The 14,093-nt window shown below is 37.8% G+C and overlaps 1 protein-coding gene across 6 annotated transcripts in view; it reads left to right on the top strand.

Annotated features, from left to right (window-relative positions):
* The window catches only part of LOC150109418 (basement membrane-specific heparan sulfate proteoglycan core protein-like), a 1,783,738-nt gene that overhangs the window by 1,487,219 nt on the left and 282,426 nt on the right, over positions 1-14,093 (top strand). For all 6 annotated transcript variants that reach the window (XM_090413063.1, XM_090413041.1, XM_090413033.1 and 3 more), the window contains one exon: positions 1,865-1,962. In XM_090413063.1, the coding sequence (XP_090269189.1) occupies positions 1,865-1,962 (98 nt within the window). The remainder of the gene's footprint in view (positions 1-1,864; positions 1,963-14,093) is intronic.

Genomic DNA, 14,093 nt, shown 5'->3' with positions numbered 1-14,093 from the left:
GGTGTAGGCGGAGAGCTGTAAAGTGGAAGCACTCCCTCGATGAGTCTTTGGACTCCCTGGAGGTGGTGTTACGTAATAATAATACGTACTTCTGTTTATGTAACTCCTGAAAAATAATAGTTTTCTGCCATGCTTTTTTCATCTAATAGTTTTTCAAAGTAATTATTCCAGACATCTAAGATATCCTTCTCTTCAGTTTTCATGTCATCTTTATCATTTTTGATTAAATTTACAGTACTCTTTCCTCCATTTCTAAGCTTTTTCAATAACTTTTCGAACATTTTGCCATTTTCCTGACATTTACCTTCTCTATTCTAACCAAAGTCTTCCCATGACTTTTGTTTAGCTAACATCATGGTTAAATGAAATAAGGAGTCCCTTAAGGGTGAATACCAAATAACTGGGAGGAATAAATATGTGAAGATTTCAGAGATTTTTACATACATGGGTGATCTAAAAAGTTCTCAGCCTAACAATGAAAAAACGAATTTATAATTTCAAAATTATTTTTATTTTTCAACATAATCACCCTTAAGATTAATACATTTATTCCAGCGTTACTCCAGCAACATTATCCCATCCCTCTAGTGGTTCTCAGTAAGATCTGCAAAATACCCCTCTACAGCTGCAATCACCTCTTGATTTGAAGAAAAACACTGACCAGCAAGGAAGATTTTTAGTTTTGGGAAGAGATAGAAGTGAGAGGGAGCCAAATCTGGGGAATAGGGTGGATGTTCCAACAATTCATAGTGCTGATCCATTAATTTGCCCATTGGCAAAACACCTTTGTGGGCAGGTGCATTGTCCTGATGAAAGATGATTTTTTTTTTTTTCTTCTGCAAACTGGGTCTTTTCTCACAAATTTTTTTGTCTAGTCTGGTTAAAAGATCCAAATAATATTCCCCAGTTATTGTTTTACCCTTTTCAAGATAATTAATAAACAAAATGCCTTTAGTATCCCAAAACGCTGATGCCATGACCTTGTCGTCTTTGGTGCTGAACAACCAGATTCTGCCCGCTGTTTTGACTGCTGTTTGGATTCTGGTGTGTACCGGTGAATCGAAGTCCCATTCATAGTAACAAATCAATGCACAAAATCAGTTTTATTCTTGTTAAAACGCTCCAAGCACTGTTCAGAGATTTTCGTGTAAGTGCATTTTTGATCAGTGCGGCACCCATCTTGCCAAAGCTTTTTCATTTGCAATTCTTCATGCAAAATATATCCTACACGTTCTTTTGAAATGCCTATAGTCTCAGCAATTTCATACACTTTGACTTGCTGGTCATCCAGTACCATATCATGCACTTGATCAATGATTTCTGGCGGTGTTACACTTTTTGGACATCCTTCACATGGATCATCTTCAAGGCTGGTATGATCATGTTTAAACTCGGCAGCCCAATTCTTAATTGTCAAAAATGAAGGAGAAGTGTGCCCATAAACTTTTATGAACTTTGAATGAATTTCTTTTGGCATTAAACCTTCTTTTACAAAGAAGTTTATATGATATTCACATGATATTCAATTTTATCCATTTCAAGGGATACAGACAGCACTTTTGCTTCCAACAGCTGTATAAAAAAAAACTACTTGATAGAATGACTTGCAATTTCACATGGATGCTTATGACAGATTTACCAACTTAGAAAAAAAATCTTCCTAATAGTGTTGCCGTTTATGGTCGAGGCCGAGAACTTTTCAGACCACCCACATATTTAAATTTAGAGATCATTTGCATATTTAAATTTCTAAAGATTTCAGATTTGCCATTGTTATTGTTTTCCTAATTTTATTATTTTATTTTTTTCAAGAAAAAAAAATGTATATATTCAAAATATTTTAACTTGTTATATTTTGTTTCAGGATTAGAGATGTCACCCTAAATAATGCTGGTCGCTACATCTGTACAGCTTCTAACAATGCTGGGAGAACTAGAGATTATGTAATTCTTAATGTAAGAGGTAAGATATGTATATAAATTTTTCTCCCCATCCAGTCCATAACTTTCATTTATTAATTCTATTTAAATGTATTTGAGAATAAGGTGTGATGTGATTGATTTTTTTTGCTACTATCATGGTATATTTTTTTTCTGCTTATTTTCATGCATTTTCTGGAGTGTAACTACCATACTGAAAATAAAGACACTGTAGTGTATTCAGGAAATGAATTAAGTTCATCTGTTTCCAGTGAACTTCCAGGGCACAACAACCATACTCCTTTTCTCTACCAAAAAAAAAAAAAAAAACTTATGACAGAAGGATCACTAATGTACAAGGGAAGGGGGGAGGGGTCTGGAAAGTTCTAATAAACTCCTAGAACAAAAATTAATTAATTTTATGTTTGTGTGTGTGTTCTTTCTTGTGGTTATATTAGTTGCTTTAATATCATTTTTGTTCTAGGTGTTTATCAGAACTTTCCAGACTCCCTTCGTAGCATACTGAATGTGCTGGTTTGTAAAACATAAAAGAAAATTCAGAAGTGATCCTGTCAATTAATATGGAATGAGATTTTTTATTATTATTCAGGCCTCCATGGAGTCAAAAGACTCGTCACGATTTTCATAGTGTGGGGGTGATGAAGGGGAGGAACTGGGCTCAATCAAGAGACCATCCCTTGAAGTACAATAATGAGGGTGTTATCAGACTTTCTGGATGACACGTGGTTGGTGAGGAAAATGGATGGCTTTTGAGATTATGAAAACAGCAAACAATTTGTCAAGTTTTGATGAGCATTGTATGCAACAAGGATGCAATGAGTTTTTTTGCTCCATGAAAGTGTAATGAAGTAATAATAGTTTTAAACAGAATGCAATCGAAACAACACAAGGTTTCAGTGTTCATTTGAGTTGTGAACCTAGGATATAGTTGTGAATGATGAAAGCAAGTGGATAATTATGGAAAGCTGCATAGTTGACTTGTGTCATCTGATTAGCTGTAAAGAGATTAATAGAGCCTGAAACAGGAAATGCACATATCCATGCCAAGAATCAGGCTAATAAATAAGGTAGGAGTAAAATTAAGAAGAGGTATAAGATAGCATAGTGAAGAAGGAAGAAGTGCAATATGAAAAGTCAAACTGATTTCTTTGCACTTTGGCATATAAGAGTAAGAATGCTTATTGAAAGGTGATTTTGGTCAAATGCTCACTGAAGAGAATATAGGGAAATAATTATTATTACAGTAACCTCTGTAGTCAATAGACTCATCAAGGAAGGCCCACTCAACCAGCAGCACGTCTATCATAATGAACTTTGAAATTATTTACACTATCTGCATTCACAATGCACTCTGGTAATGCATTGCACTCACCAGCAATACTCCACAAAAAAAAAACATACTCTTCACACCCTTCTTCACCACATCCTTATATAACTTAAAGGGATGGCCTCTCATTCTTCCCGTCTTAACATCCACTCTTTTATAATTCCTTCTGTATCAATCTAGTAGAATCCCTTAACTAACTTGAAGGTCTCCATCATATCTATTTTCCTCATATCCAGCAAACTCTGTAATCCACATTTCCTCAACTGCTCTGGATAACCAACACTCCAGAGTCCTAATATTACTTTGTCTTTGGACCCTCTCTAGTGTTTCCACATCATAATGTTGGAAGTAGTGAATGTATGTATGGAGATGATCAGCATAAAAATGGAATAGATCAGGATGTTAGTGGCATAGTTCAGACTGATATTTGTGGTAAGTGATAATAAAGGTAATTGGACAAGGGCAAGTATGATGGGAAAATCACCACCAACAAGTGGCTTGGGTAGGACTGGTTACAGACTTAAAAGTGAACTGCTGTGTTTATTTACAAATGCCAGGAGTATCAGAAATAAGAGATGATGTTTCACTGATTGAGTGTATTTTCCCCAAAATCATTGGAATAAGTCAAACATGGTTGAATGAAGATGATATCCTAACAAGAATAGAAATGGAAGTGTACAGTGTTTTTCACTGTACCCTTCCAGGATAGGAAAGGACAAGAAGGAAGGAATGGAGTGCTGCTGATAATAGCAGAGGAATTATGTTCGTGTAAGGTAGACAAGGTAGACTTCAAAATCATTCTCAGCCAATAATGACTGACAATGATTTTGAAGCAGTGGTGTGAGGTTGGAGGTTGACAGGAAGAGATATTTAGTTAAATGCTGCTGTAGGCCAGGGAATGTATAACCAACTTGGGTTAGTGAACAAGGAAAGGAAATTTATTATGTGTGATTTTAATTATGGTGGTATATACTGGAATGAAGCGATAGCATTTGGAAAATGAATTTTTCAAGTTCCTGAGAGACAACTATCTCAGGCAGTGTGTAAAGGAGGGCATGTGAGGATTGAGAGTTTTAGAACTGATAATTTCATCTGAGGATGTAATTGGGAGTGGGATTTCACACTTTCCTCCAGTTAGTGAGAGTGATCATGAAGTGATCACTTGAGTTGTAGCTAGCCATTGAAGACATCGGTGAGGAAAGGATATGTGTGGACATTCAAAGCTGATGATTATGACAAGCCTAGAAGACAGCTGTGAGTTATAGCATGGAATAAGAAATTGAGCAATAAGGAAATAAATGCTGCTTGGGAACAGTAGCATCAGTGGGTGAATGTATTCCAAAGGTCTAAAGGCTAAATAAAGTGGATGTAAAATGGATGAAAGAGGGAATTACACATGAAATCTGGAAGAAAGCAGGTCGGAGGCAGCACAAGCTGAATATTGATAATAATCAGCTGTACGAAGAGTATAAAGAGCAGGTAAGGAGAGTGACCTAGTTGGTAAGGTCAACAACAGTGCAGTACAAATGAAAATTAGCAAATTCAGCCAAGAAAAATTTAGAATTTTTCTTGGCACGCTAGCTTTTTTATATGTGGCATGTAGAAAGAAGAATTATTAAGGCAAGATGAAGTTAAGGGATGAAAGCGAGAGATTGGTAACTGCTGCAGAGAACATAGTCAATGTATTCAGTGAGCAGTCATCAAGGTGTTTCATCGTAACGTGAAATCAGAAGGTCATGTATAGGAAATGAAATGAGAGAAGACTTAATGGTGGGCGAGCAAGAGGTATATATATGAGGAAATAAGTAAGCTAGATGCCAATAAGCAATAGGAATTGATGACATTTTACCATGTATTTTAAGGGAATGCCTACAAGAAGTTAGCATCAGCCTTGCTTGGCTTGCTTGTTTAATAAAAGTCTTGCAACAGCACTAGTTCCAAAGGAGTGGAAGGAAGGCAAAATTATTTCACCTTCTCAAAAGTGGTGATAAAGCTAAGGCAACAAATATAAGCTGATCTGCATATCTGAAGTTAAGGTATTGTAGAGGTTGATGAGATATAGGATTCAAAAGTGGGTTGGTAACACTGATATTCTTTGTTGCTCTCAGCATTGGTTTGTTAACCACCTTACCGGCCATTACGGATCAAATACGCATCCTCGTATGCTTCATGTCCATCATGTATTTCAAAGTAATATCAATGGTATTACAATTTTAATATGCACTTCGCATCCATGTTTACTTGGACGTATATATACATCCTGGCCAGTAGCGTGGTTAAAGGGAGATTGTGTTTTACCAAATTGCTTATGATCTATAACAAAGAGATTCTGGTTCCATTGTTTTAGGCCTCTGGTCTTTCGGATGTGGGATATGAGGACAGATTGAGGGAATGCAGTTTGCAAAGCCTTGTGGATAGGAGGAGGAGAGGAGATATGATTGAAGCATTTAAGTTGATAAAGGGTTGTTGCCAAGTTAATGTGGAGGAAATTTTTTTTTTTGTAGAATGGGAGAAGGGGAGAGGGGTAGAAGAAGTGTGTGAGCAGGTTCTTTGCATGGAGAGTGGTTGGTGAATATAATGTGTTGCCTGATATTGTGATGAATCCAAGTACACTGAATGAGTTTAAAGCATCGTTTGCTGGGCTTTGTGTATAACAGTGTTCCTCCCACTATGAGTCTTTTGACTCCATGGAGGTCTGGTGTTAATAATATCTCTGCTTGTCACTTGTCTGGCCTGCAGTTTATATTCTTCATGCATCTGTTCACTGCAAACTGTCTTGTACCTCCTCCATAATAACTTCTTTTTCTGCACTGCTTGCTTGATTTCACTGTTCACCCATCTCACTCCTACTGTACTTGTTTGCTTAGCTCTTGGTATGCAATTTTGCACTGCTTGTGTCAGATGTTGCCTTATCATTTCCCCCGTAAACATAAGAAAGTTCAGCTATGGGCTCACCACTATTCCACCCCTCCCCCAAATTGCCAACTTTTATATGGAAGCTTTTGAGCAACATGCTCTAGATTTTTATACTTTAAACCAAAGTCTGGCTCAGATATGTTGATAATGTTTTCGTTATCTGGCCCCATGGCTACCAGGACATTAGACACTTTCCTCAGCCACCTAAACAAATAACACAAATGCATACAATTCACAAATGAAATTGAAAGTCAGAACACGTTTCCTTTTCTCGATACACTTGTCACACTTATTCCTTCCAGCAGTCTTTCTTTCACCGTTTACTGTAAGCCTACACATACTGGCCAATATATCCACATAAACTCTTATCACTACCCAACACAAAAACTAGGTGTCGTTAACACACTAAAAACAGGACTTTGAAGATTTGCTCCAATGAACAAACATTTAAACATGAATTAAAAGTTTTCAGCAATACCTTTCTGAAAACTGGCTGCAGCAAAACTACCATGAACAAAATTCTTTGCAAAAATCCACTTAAAAATAAACTAAATTACAATAAACTGTAGCTATTCAATACATTAAAAGGATATCACATCTATGGGGGGGAGGGGCATGAGGAGGTGTGGCCAGACTTCTCTCCCACAGTGGTAGTGGGTTTGAAGCAGTATGATGTGAGATAGAGGTAAGTAGAATGAAATTCTTCTTTGGATTTTCCTATAGATGTGATGATGTGGAGGATAGTGACCAGAAAATGTATAAGCAAATGGGAAAAGGATGATCATTATGGGTATTTTAATTATGGCAAATATAGTCTGGGATGGGGAAATAGCAACTGAAAGTAAAGAAAATTAGTTGAATTTTTGTAGGACACTTACCTCAGGCTGTATGCAATAGAGGTCACACGAGAATTGAGGGTGTTAGATTTGATCATCTCTTCGGAGAACGTTATTATAAATGAGGTGTCAAATGTCCCTCAAGTTCGTGAGAGTGACCATGAAGATATTACCTGAGTGGTTGCCAACCACGTGAGGAAAGGTTATATGTGGAACTACAAGGCTGGTGATTGAGAAGCTCAGAAGACAGCTTCAGCTGTACCATGTAATGAGGATTTGGGTTGAAAGGAGATCAGTGCTTGAATATAATAGAAGCAATATCTGAATATATTCCAAAGGTCAAAAAGATTAAATAAGGTAGGTGTAAAATGGATGAATTAACAGATTAAGCATGCAATATGGAACAAAGGCATTATGGAGGCAACATAAGAGCAGTAGTAATAATCAGTTCTATGAGGAAGACAAAGAAGAGGCAAGCAGGCGACTATGAGCAGCCTAAACATCCACTAAGGTTTAGGATCGACTAAACATCCACTATGAGCAGCAGTTAGCTAATGAAGCTAGAAAAAAAATAATAAAAAATTGTAGGGAGTTCTTTCAATATGTAACCAGAAAAAAAATAGATTATTAGAAGATAGTATTGATTGGAGAAATGGTATAAGGACAACTGTCACTGTGAGAGAACTACTTAGGATTCTTTTTGGCATCATTTGCTAACTACTGTTCATACCTCTCTTTAGCTACCCTCACCAACCAAGTCACCCTCCTTGCCTGGTTTTTGTAGACCTCATGAAATTGGTTATTTCCACTTCTCTTATGCTGCCTCCACAATGCCCTTTTTCTCTGTATCACATGCTTTAATCTCTTATTCATCCATCTCACACCTACCTTATTTAACCTCTCATCCTTAGAATACATTTAGACATTGCATTATTAGATAGATGGTTATTAGAAAATCCTCCAAGCGGCATTGATCTCTTTTCCAGCTAACTCCTCATTCCATGCTACACCCGCAAGCTGTCCCCTGAGCTCTTCATAGTCACCCCCCCCCTTGTAGTTCCACATATACCCTTTTCTCACAGAGGTACTCACACTGCTGGCAACCACCCAGGAAGTCACCTCATGGTCACTGTCACCAATTGGTGGATGATTTGACACCTCATTTATAATTACATCCTCTGATGAGATGACCAAATCCAAGACCTTCAATCCTCGTATGCCCTCTGTTACATACTGTCTGAGGTAGTTATCCCTCAAAAACTCAAGAAACTCATTTTCTTTACTTCCAGTTGCTATCTCATCATTCCAGTCTATATTGCCATAATTAAAATCGCCATTATGATCACCCTTTACTTATTTGCTTGGCTAATTTGATTATACATTTCATCATCACCACCATCCACATTACCTTGTCTTAACAACATCCAACCAAATATTTGATTTCATTCACCGCTATCTCACACCACATTGCCTCAAAACCACTGGCACTATTTCCCTCTTGCATCTCTACTTCGTATGGACATAACTCTTTCTCTATCATCAATAGCACTTCCCCTCCCTTTTTACCACTTCTATCCTCATGAAACACATCATACCCTTCCATCTCTATTCCTGTCAGGATGTCATCCTCTTCCAACCATGTCTCACTTATTCTGACAATCTTTGGGTGAACAGACGAAATTAGTGCAACCGTTTCATCTGCCTTGTTTCTTATACTTCTAGCATTTGTATACAAACACGACAGCTAATTTCTGCATCTATAGCTAGTTTCACCAATACCACCCACTCGATGTGATCTCTCCATGCTCGCCTAGGGCCATTTCCCTTTCTGCCCATTCGTTCTAGAACCCTTCCCAATTCCAACTATTTCCTCTCAATCCCAGGTCATCCCATTCCTTTCCTGTCTACACATGCTCTCACCTCCTCTTTGAACACCACCCTTCTCACGCTGTATACCCCTGTCCACTCTGAGCCTCCTCGTTTTCCTGCTCCTATTGCACACCCTTTCTCTCATTTTCTGTACTCATACCACTCACTTTCCCATTCATAACTACCTCTTCAATTTACTGCATGATAAACTGATAATTAAACTAGTGCGGATAGAATTGGACATTAGACTAGTTCGTTGAATTTTTGATTAGCTGTATTATAGGTATCAACATGTTGTGTATGGGGAAGCAGTATCTCAGAAGAGGAAAGTCACTAGTGATGTGCCTCAGGGGTTTGTTTCAGGCCATTGCTGTTTAACCTGTATGTGAATAATATTGGGGATGATATGAATGGGGATATACAGTTGTTTGCAGGTGATGCAATGTTAGGACAAATTTTGAGGAGTAGATCTGATGTTGATGTTACAAGACGACTTGAATATACTGAGTGAATAGCCACAGGAGAAGGGATGTCAATTCAGTTGTTGCAAAATGTAAGGTTTTAAAATTTGGAGGCAAAAATGGGATGTAGAATTTACACTTTTTGGGGAAATATTGTTGGAGATGGAGGAAATAAGAGATCTTGGGATGATGGCAGATGATATCTAAAATTTAGTGGACGTATTGTCAAAATTGTAAGGATGACACAATTAGTTCTGGCAATGATATGGAGCACACTGACTTGTAGAAGGAAGGGGATTCTGGTTCCATATAAGGCTCTCATTAGGCTACATACATGTATACCGATTTCGTCGCCTGGTTTTGAAAATGTTGGAGAAGGTCTAGAGGCAACTGATAAAAATAGTTTCTTATATTTGGAACGTTGAATATGAAGAAAGATTGAGAAAATGCAGTTCACAGAGTCTAGTGGATAGGATGATGAGTGGTGATATGATAGGAATGTACAAGTTAGTAAATGGTTATATTAACATTAAAAGTTTTTCATAAAATGTGAGCTATGGGGGGGGTGAACAATGTTGTCCTTGGAAGCTGTTTAAGGAGGATATGAGCAAAGGAGTGAGAAGCAGGTTTTTTGCATGGAAAGTTGGGAAATGATTGGAATGCATTGCCTGAGAGCATTGTGTCTGCAGAGAAATTAAGTGTGTTTAGAGCAAGGTATGATGAGCTGTATGTATGACAAAAGGACTATATGAGTCTTTGACTTTATGGATAATAATAATTATTATTATTCCCAGTTTCTCATTATTATTATTAAACATGACCTCATGGAGTCAAATACTCATCAGGGAGGTCCTATTATCACACACATCTCATCATACCATGTCTTAAACACGCTCAAACTCCTTGCAGACACCACACTCTCAGGCAAGGCATTCCAATCATTCACAACTCTGCAAAAAAATAACCTGCCTCTCACTCCCCTACTCACACCCTCTTTATACAGTTTCCAGGGATGACCTCTGGTTCTCCCCTGATCTCCCACTATTCTCTGTAGAACTTCTCCACCATTGATCTTATAACAACCCCTTACCAACTTGTAGGTCTCTATCATATCTCCCCCTCTTCCTTCTCTCCACTAGACTCTGCAAATTACATCTTCTCAATCTTTCCTCATACTCAACATTCCAGCGATCAGAAACTACCTTAGTCAGTCTCCTTTGGACCCTTTCCAACATCTCTTCATCCTTCTGAAAACTCGGTGACCAAATCTGGGCACAATAGTTCATGTGTGGCCTAATCAAAGCCTTATACAATGGAACAAGAATCTCCCTACTTCTACACATCGGTGTCCTCCGCATCATTCCCAGAAGTCTTTGTGTTGTCTTCACAATTTTGGCGATGTGTCCCCTAAATTTTAGATCCTTATCCACTATCAAACCCAGATCTCTTATTTCCTCTACCTCCAACAATATATTCTCACCAAGCATAAATTCTGCATCCCATCTTTGTTTTCCAAATTTTAAAACCTTACATTTTGCAACATTGAACTCGCATCCCCATTTGCTTGCCCAATCACTCAATTTATTCAAGTCTTCTTGCAAGGCCACAACATCTTCACTACTCTTTATGGTTCGTCTCAACTTTGCATCATCTGCAAACAACTGAATATCTCCATCCAAATCTTCACCAATATCATTAATATACAAATTAAATAGTAATGGCCCTAAAACAGACTCCTCAGGCACTCCACTAGTGACTTTCCTTTTCCTGGATATCGCACCCCCATACACAACTTGTTGATACCTATCAGATAGACGGTCTCCAATCCAATGCACTAATCTAATATCCAACCCCATCTGCTCTAGTTTGACTGTCAACTTATCGTGAGGTACTCTATCAAAAGCTTTTGCAAAATCCAAGTATATTACTGTGTATCCTTCTCCTCTGTCCAAGGAAGCAGTCACTTTATTGTAATAAGTAAGTAGATTACTAAAACATGACCTCCCTTTAGCAAATCCATGCTGTCCATCAAAGATTATACCATTGTTGTTAACCTAATTCTGGATCCTAGTTCTCACAAGCTTCTCCAACAACTTAACCACAACACCTGACACACAGATAGGCCTATAGTTGGATGCTTGAGTTCGATCACCTCCTTTATGCAGTGGCACAATTTTGCCCTCCTACCACTCTTTAGGAACTTGACCAAGTGCAAGACTCGTATTAAAAAAAATATGTCAAGGCAGGTGTCAACTCTCTGGCACATTCCTTCAGAATATGCGGTGATATATTATCAAGTCCCACAGCCTTATTTACATCTAGTTTACTCAACTCCCCAAACACCTCTTGCTGACTTTCAGTCAGTCTCTCCTCCCCATCATCAACTGCTCTCAATCTCTCTATGAAGTCACATTCACAAGATTGAAAGATCTTTATGAACTGCTCATTAAGTATCTCCACCACACATTCTGCAACAGCTGTCTTTATACCATTTCCTCCAATCAATGTCATCCTTCCATAATCATTCTTTCTTTTTCTGGCTACATATCGAAAGAACTCTGTAGGATTCTTTTTGGCTTCATTAGCTAACTGCTTATTTCATACTCTCCCCATTCACTTTTCCTATCATTCTCCTACTTGCTGAACCACATGATAATCAGTCCTCCAGTGGCTCTAGCTCTCATTTTGTCTGGCTATAATCCTTAAAAAATCCAGAAAATATTAAAACCAGTTAACCATAACCCCCCCCCTCTTCCCCTTCTTAACAGAGATTACACTAAATCTATTACCATTCCATATATCCAAGGCACATCTGAAAAGGTCACAAAAATCCTAAAAAAATATGGCCCGACTACCTGTTACAAACCACATAAGAAACTGGCATTCCTTATCCGCTCCACCAAAGACCAGCCACTTCTCCTAGACTTACCTGGAGTATACCAGGTCCCTTGTAGCTGTAAACTGTCCTGCTATGGCCAAGTAGGCAGGACAGCTAATATCAAAATTTCTGAACATAAAGACTACATCCGTTTTCATCAATGCAGCCACTCAGGACTTGCGGACTTTCACTAGATACCCACCACAGAATACGCTGGAAGAAAGCCACTTTACTACACCATAGCAAATATAAATATGAAAGATTGTTCTTGGAATCAGCCTCAGCTCTAAAAAAACTTCCTAAAGCTCAACAAATTTGGATGCATGAGACTGCCCCAAATCTGGAAGCTTGCCCAACAGCCAAGACAACCCAATTTAGTCAACTAGGGGTCACATTTAGGACTCTAGGACCAATGCCAGTTGCCTTCTTCAGCTTCATTTGCTTGTTGTTGTTAGTGCCTGCATGCACATATCAGTTTTATGTTCCCAGAAGATGGCAATGTAACATTGCCAAAATATAGGAAGGTATTAATTAAAGTTTTTTTAATTAATATTTCAGTATACATTTTCATTTCATGAAAAATTTAGTCATATTTCAATTTTATTCGAGGGGTGTTCAAAAAAAAAAAAAAAAAGACCAAACTTTTTAAATAGCACACCAATTAGCACAGAGCATGCGCTATGGCTACTGCGCGCGCCTAATGCCAGGTTTTGACAACAAACTGCCATTTGCCCCTTCTGCTATGAGCATTAGTCATCAAGTTAGCTCTGCTAAAGAGAACACATGCACAAGCTGTTCATCAGATTAGTGACAGTGAAAGAGCTTGAAGAAAACGTGTGATGAAACATGTCTCTTCAAGGAAATGAGACATGGGTTTATGGCTATGATGTTGAAACCAAGATGGAATTGTTATAATGGGTGGGAAAAGGGTCTCCTTGACCAAATAAGCATGGATGAATCGGTCAAAAATCAGGGTGATGTTGGCTGTGTTTTTTAATTGGAAAGGCATTGTCCATTATGAATTTGTACCATATGGTCAGATGGTAAACAAAGAGTTGTCCTTTTTCCCAAACTTAAAACCACTCTGCAAGGACGTTGTTTCCAAACCACAGAGGAGATTCAGGAAAATGCGATGAGAAAACTGCACACTATCACAGAAAGTGCGTTCCGGAAAGCATTCCAACAGTGGAAGAAATGTTAGGAATGGTGTATCGCCAGTAGAGGGGGGGGGGAGGACTACTTTGAAGGGGACAAGGGCTTAAAATGTTGAAAAATGAACAAAGTCTTAATGGCAAAAGTTCGATCTTTTTTTGAACACGCTTTGTATATATGCACCAGAGTAGTTTATAAAGTAAATTCTTTATCAGAATTGAAGGTAATTTTCCTCAACTTCATGTGGAATAGGCAACAGTCATTCATTTCCTTGGTACTGATATTTAATTATAATTAAAACTATATTGTTCCTGAGGTGCTGATCAATCACAATGTTGTTACCATCTGAGAGGTTCTTAGCCTTTCTGCCTATATAGGACACCCATATGTATTCAGATATTCCATAAACATGCACACCCATATTTAAATGAATGTACTATTATATTCATTCAGGTATTCATGTATTCAGATATTCCACACACACACACACACACACACACACAAATATATAAATGAATGTACTATTATAATCATCAGCAAATGTCATGAAAAATGAAAGAAAAAGACGACTGGAGGAGTTCATATGATGAGGGTTGAGACCCTAACAATCATAAGTAATAGTAATTTATTGTATGCAAAGAAATTTGCAATGCCATTTTTTTCTTTTTTTTTTGTATTAGAGTAAGTTATTTTACATTTCTGTGTTGTTTTTTG

This window comes from Typopeltis vanoorti, chromosome 2 (genome assembly GCF_054136105.1).
Source record: "Typopeltis vanoorti isolate ZY-2024b chromosome 2, IOZ_Tvanoo_1.0, whole genome shotgun sequence".
NCBI lineage: Eukaryota > Metazoa > Arthropoda > Arachnida > Uropygi > Thelyphonidae > Typopeltis > Typopeltis vanoorti.
This window is presented reverse-complemented; position numbering and strand designations above follow the sequence as displayed.